General features: G+C 39.0%; 1 protein-coding gene across 3 annotated transcripts in view; it reads right to left on the reverse strand.

Moving 5' to 3' along the window:
- The window catches only part of SPG11 (SPG11 vesicle trafficking associated, spatacsin), a 105,023-nt gene extending 99,642 nt beyond the window's left edge, over window positions 1-5,381 (reverse strand). Inside the window, exons 1-3 of one of the 3 annotated variants that reach the window (XR_013162370.1) lie at window positions 4,225-4,549; window positions 1,688-1,872; window positions 622-846 (exon numbers count right to left, since the gene is read on the reverse strand). Coding sequence is in view for 2 of the 3 variants with exons in the window: in XM_077127717.1 (XP_076983832.1) it covers window positions 622-846; window positions 1,688-1,872; window positions 4,225-4,463 (649 nt within the window). In the remaining variant the exon portion in view is untranslated. Of the gene's footprint in view, window positions 1-621; window positions 847-1,687; window positions 1,873-4,224; window positions 4,550-5,332 lie in introns of those variants that run through there. The other 2 variants (XM_077127718.1, XM_077127717.1) reach the window with 2 other exon arrangements.
- Between the last annotated feature and the right edge of the window lie 1,365 nt (window positions 5,382-6,746).

Raw genomic sequence — 6,746 nt, forward strand, 5'->3', positions numbered from 1 at the left:
CTTTATGACATTTTTTCAGAAGAAATTTTAATACAAACTATGATGAAGCTGAAATAGAAAAACCATTCCTCCAATTCAGAAATGAAAGTCCCCAAATCATAAAGGGTCATTTTTCAAATCTTCAAAATAATTTTGTTGGTGACCTACAGAGAACTCACATTTTCCAAAAACAACAGATATCTGAGCAAACCATATGATTCATTAATACAATGAGATCATAATTAGAGATAAGTAGTGGATTATATTCATACATGAAAATAACTATCACACTGTGAGAAAAGCAGTCATCTAAATCCTTCATGGAACATAGTAGGCATTCAATAAGTATATTTTGAACAAATGGATAATGTGGAACATATACAATTTTAAAAGAACACAAATATGGGTATGATGATTACAACTAGGAAAAGCATATATGGATGCACTGAACAATATTCAAACAGAATATAAAGTGATATATTGGTAACTTTAAGTTCATGAGGATTTTCTTCCCTGAAATTATTTTATTGAAAACAAACTAACCCACTCTACCACCCCCAAAACTAGAAGTATAAAAAGGCTCATCTTTCTAGGTATTTTCCTCCCCAACATATCAATCAACATTTTTACTGCTAAGGATACAGATCCAGCCTAAACTACTCAAAACAAAAAGAATTCCTCTGCACAGCTGTGTGTCAAGAATCTTGTTCACTCCCTGCGCAGGCAAGGGTAGTTTGAAACAGTTCAGTACTCTAATTTCAGCATCTCTTTCAGGAAATACAATGTGTAAGATAATGCATTTGTTGATGAACAATAATGATGTATTATCGTGAAATGACAGAATTCTTAAAGACAATAAGGAGATACCTAAGAAACAAAAGGATATTTTTTCAAACTCACTGGTCCCAAGTTTACAATTGGTCAATTTTATTTTATAAATGTAACACAGACACAACAAAAAAGAAATATCACATAACTAAGTTCCACTCCAGGCAATTATTGCTCATACTTAATGGTGATTGGGAGGCAGGTGACATGATCTACAATGCCCATTCCTTCTGTTTATGGCCAGAATCCAACAGCACACCAGAAGATTCAAACAAGCTTACTTATCTATGGAACCCCACAAAAGCAATCAGAGAATTTTTTTTCCCTTAATTTAAGCAAGAGAAGAAAACTCGCAATCAAGGGTTGTGATTAGGCCTTAAAAATAGAGGTCTGAATGCTGTGATTCTGCTCTCTGCAGCCACTGGGCTGGGGCATGGTCAACAGCTCTATAAGCAGTCTGGATCAGCACTGTCTAACAGAAATAGAATGTGAGCCAGAAATGTAATTTTAAATTTTCTAGTAGCCACATCGAAAAAAGTAAAAACAGGTGAAATTAATTTCAATAATATATTTACCTCCTTATATCCAAAACATCATCATTTCAATGTCATTACTACCAAAAAAATGAGGCATTTCCTTTTTCAATATTAAATCTCCAAAATTACGTAGTTTATATTTAAAGTACACCTGTCTTAATTCACATGAACATTTTAAACACTTAATAGTCCCATCTGGTGAGTGGCTACTGTATTAGACAATGCAGATCCAGGGGAACCTCCCTCCCCGATTTCACCTTCATGAGCATTTTTCTGAAATATATGGAATTACATAATAATGCCACAAATTTAAACATGTTGAGAGATCACCTGTAGATACTCACTGATATTGTGATCTTCAATGATCTTTTGTAATCTCTCCCTAGGACAGTTATATAAAATGGCTGCATCACAACTTCCATCTTTCAAATTAAATTCATAGATGAACAGCTCATAATTCTCAGTAAGAGTGAGCAGTTTGGGCTTGTCTGTTGGTGTGCTGATGTTATGAGAATTCTCCCATAGAAAGCTAAGGAAGAAATAAATTTAGATTATTTGATATTATATATCCATAATATTCAAACACAATGGTCAGGGTACAAGGGCAGAATGAATAGAGAAGAACTCTTTAGTTCATCTGGTAACATTAAATCTACATTCCATTTTTTTTTTCACAATCTACATTCCAATTTAAGAGAGTTGCTTTAAGACTTCCCTCCTGAATAATGTATACTGATTATATGAGGTGGTACTCACAACTAACAAAACAGATATTTAGTAACTTAAATGTTTTTGAAGATTTAAAAAAAAAATTATTCGCATTTACATACTGTGAAGAGTACTTCAACACTCAAAATGGTATTCTATAGAACAGCTCTGTCCAAAAGAACTTTCTGCAATAATGGAACAGTTCTTTAACTGAGCTGTCCAATAAAGTAACCAACAGTCACATACACCTACTAAGCACTTGAAATGCAGGTAATACAGTTGAGGAACTGAATCTTTAACTTCATTTAATTTTAAAACCCATATGCAACCAACAGCTCTGGACTGGATGGTGCGGGTATGGAATGTTTAAAACACTGTAATGTCAAGATACTAACACTGGCTAATAAAGAATGCAATACATTAGTGACACTGCAGCTTCAAATTAAATTAAAAAATTAAAGTATATTTTAAAAATAAAATAAAAGGGCTCCAGATCTGAAAACAGTACAACGAAATAATGAGGCCACCATGCTGATAATATTTCATCTTCTTAAAACCTTCCTTTTTCATTTTTTACAGAAAGGAACAGCCCAAGTGGTAAGTTTTATATCAAAAACAAAACAAAAACAAACAAAAAACCTGGACTTGGTGCTATTACATCCTTTTTTGAGAAAAAAGTGATGCATTTATTTACATGCCTATCTTTATACCTGGACTGATGATTTTTCATATATACTCTATTCCTGTTTACATTTATAAGTCTGGAAAACAACCTAAATGTCAAATATGGAAAAACTAAGACATTTAGAAGGGAGAATGTCATGACACCATTAAAATCATAAGTACTTGGACTATGTTTTATTACCAAATGGACATACTGAAAACTTTCAATGAAAGGAACATAATATAGAACGTACAGTGATTTCAACAACATAAAAAGAACTGTACGTACTTTGAAATAAGTAGTCATTTTGGATAGGTTTCCAAATAGCAGAAGTATACTCTAATACTATAAACTATCCCTTATTATTAACCTATGAAGTATGGTAATTGGATTAAAATTCAATTCAATTAAGAAAATAAAAAGCAGCCCTCCCCGGACTTTCTCATCTCTACTAATTTCATGCAGTAAGTTATGCACCCCCACATATCATGTGTATGTCTTATCTTCTCTATTAGGTTCTCAAACACCTGAAGAACTCTTCTGCTTCTTTTCTCTCTACATACTGTTACCTTTCTTTACATCTATAGGGAGATTCCTCTTCTTAGCAATTAGAGATCAAGAATAAGGAAGACAACCAGAATAGGTTCAAAGCATTCACTGATTTAACAAACGAGCCTCTACTAAACGTCAGGCACTGTTAAAGGACCTGGAGATTTCAAGTTAAATAAGGTATCTTCTGGCTATTCAAAGTTTTAAAGGTGAGATAGTTTCTACACTGTTTTCTGTAATTAAAAAGAGCCCAGTCAAATACTCAGAGGGCGCTCTTAAACTTCGTGATGTAAACCCTAAGTCCTGGACCTAGAGTTACAGAAGCGGGGTATTAAGTTGTAGTTATGTTTGTTCTATCTCCCCAACTTATGTGAGTCATTTATGGATATGAATTTGCGTCTTATTCAACTTTTTAGGTACTTCTCCTAGCTAATAACGGGAACAGTATACGTTGAATTAATGAGTAAATAGGTAAATGAATGGACAACTTGGAATAGGTCCTTGTAGAAAAAAAAGTCTACATGCGAATGAGAGAGCTATTTATTTCAAGGACAAGAAATAACAGGATGATTCAAATTAGAGATGACCCACAGCTGGCATCTTCACTTGATTTAACTGAATCAAGAAAATTGGTATGGTGCACGGCACGTACTATATTCAACTTGTGTTGAATGAATGAATCAGCGCCGAAGCAAAGCCTGTTCTGGGTTGGTTCAGGCTAGTGATTCTGCCGGACACCTCCGCCCAAACGGAACGCGAACGCTGGGCGTGCAGGGATGCAAGGGGAGCGCTCGGCCTGGGACACTCAGAGTAGGTTCGGAAGAGGGAACCCGGCTCGCCTCTGAGGCGTTCCCGCAGCTGTCACTCACTACTCTCCCACCACCCGTGCCAGGAGGAAGGCATCGGTTTGATCATTCGGGGAGCTCCCCCCACACTGCCCGGCTCTCCCGTAGCACTTACTGCTGAAAAGGGCCTTCGAGGCAGCAGCCGCCCCCGCCCCGGCCGCCCGGCGCCAAGGAAAGGATTTGAAGGCTGCCCGCAGCCGTCAGGCTTCCCAAAACCTCCTGGTCTCTGTGCAACTGAGCCCGGGATCCCAGTCGCTTCATAGCCTCGGCGGGGACCGGCACCAACAATACGGGCAGAACCCGCTCCATAGCCTCAGCATCGCGGCTACCGCCAGCCCCTTTCTCTGCAGCCATCTTGGCCGAGCGCTTCTTTCGGCTCACCAGCGGCTCAGCCACTCGGAACCTGGCCACAGGCTCGGGATTCGCTTCTGAGCATGCGCAGTGTAGTTGCACTCAGGCACCGCCTCCTGTCACGTGACTGTTGGGGCGGGGTGGGTGGCCCCACCCAAGCGATGTTCACCCCGTCGGGAAGTGAAATTCAGAAACGATGTAGTCTTTTCTTTTGCTGTCACTACTCTAACTTGGATCTTCAACTGTTCTTATCTTAGTTATCGCAAATTGGCCCAGCTACCACACCCATCCAGCCGCCGTAATTTCTTGTTTTGACTTAAGCAAACTCACAGCTGTCCTCGATTCGGAACCACTCTTTGTTCAGTTATCCTGAAATACACGAAGGCTTGCGTAAGGCAGGCCTTCAGGCTTTATGATATCCGAGTAGCAGGCAAAAGGACTGTGGAGGTAAGGATTAGGAAAGATAGAGTTCCTGTTACTTTCCTCGGTTTTCTCAAGGAAGCGTGATCTAGGGTTGTTGGCAGAGAGGGAAGAGGTCAAAGGAGACTGAGGAGAAAAGGGTGGAGTCATTTTGGACACGTCTCCAAATAGTTTTTTTACCAGCGCTTTTTCATACCCATTCTTTGCGCTTTAGTTCTAACTCTCATGTATTAGGACTTTGGCTCTGTAAGGTCATTTTTTCCCCTGCACCATTTTCTCCCTGTTTATGGGGTTCTTACAGGAGCATGCAAACATGCTGTTAAACTGCCCACTTTAAAGATGTCTTCCCTTAACCCACTTCAGTTGGTACCTACTGCCAAGTTTCTCTGCTGTCTTTCTGACTAAATTCCAACTTGACTTGGTATTCCCTCCTTCCTCAACTCTAGTCTCACCTTAAACCCTCCAGGCAGGCTGTCATTTCCACCAACCCACCAAAACCACCACGAGAGGGCTCCAGTGATCTATTGAAAGAGCCAACAGTCACCTCTGTATCCTCATTCTGTATAATCATCCACTCTTTTCTCGAAGTACTTTCTTTTTAATTCAGTACCACTTCCCTAGTTTCCTACCTATTTCACTGATAACTTTTCCTCAGTCTGTGTTGGCTTTCCTTCCTAAATAATCTGTTTTCCTAGAATTAAATACCATCTATTTAAATACCATCTACACAATGCCTCCCACTTGTGTCCCTCCCCTTTTCCTTCAACTCCAGACTCATGTTTAACTACATATTTTGATGTGTCTTCTTAGATATGTAGTAGAGCTCAACTTTCAAGTATCTAGAACAAATATTGATTTTAACCTCCTACAAACTCCATTTTTCTCCTAATCCTTCGCACTTCAGTAAGGGGTACCCACCATTCTACTCAAACCAATCATCCTTGATTCTTAGGCATTTCCTCTCTACTCTCCCACCCTCATTTCAGTTCATCAGCAATGACTATCAACTTACTTTCAAGACACATTCCAAATGTCTTCTCCACTTTCCATCTCCCCTCCTCTTCAATTCTTGCCTGGGATATCGAACAGCCTCCAAACATTTTCCCCTGCTCCCCTTTTTGTTCCCTTAACAGCCACCAGAGTGATCGTGTAAAAACTAAATCACATCATGTCACTTTCCTGTTTAAAGCTCGACTACTCACAAAAATTCAGATTTCTTTACCATGGCTTACAAATCTAGTCCTTGCCTGTTTATCTTCAATTTCATCACCTTTCCCCTTTCTCTGCGTTTATTTCCTGGGACAGACCAAGTTCATTCTCACTTTGGGGAATATGAGCTTACTAGTGCCTCTAGGAGAAATATCGTAAACTCCATTAAGACCATTCTGAACTCTGAAAATCTAAAGTCCCCTCCTCTCAGTCACTTTCTCATCACCCAGTTTTGTGTTCACTGTAACACTTACCACTATTTGATATTGTATGTCAGCCACTATCCAACCAACCTCTATCCAACCTCAAAAGAGCAGGGACTTTGTATTGCTTACCACCGTTACCTGGTGCCTAAAACAGTGTCTAGTTCATAGAAACACTCCAGTGTTTGTTGATGAATGTATGACTTGTTTGTCAAAATCTGGTTTCCTCGGATATAAATATCTCCCTTGGGATAGACAATCCCAACTCTTTTTGTTCAGTAGGGCTTGGCAACATTGAAGTGATATTCCAGGGTCATCCTATGGTAGACATAAGGCCGTGTCCCTTTATAGTTAATCTTTCTTTGAGCATTCAGTCAGCAGCTGGCCTTTATTATACCTCTTAGCTTTCAAACAAGTTTTAACACACAATTCTATAATCTTTTTAATTATACCT

This window comes from Tamandua tetradactyla, chromosome 14, assembly GCF_023851605.1.
Source record: "Tamandua tetradactyla isolate mTamTet1 chromosome 14, mTamTet1.pri, whole genome shotgun sequence".
Taxonomy (NCBI): domain Eukaryota; kingdom Metazoa; phylum Chordata; class Mammalia; order Pilosa; family Myrmecophagidae; genus Tamandua; species Tamandua tetradactyla.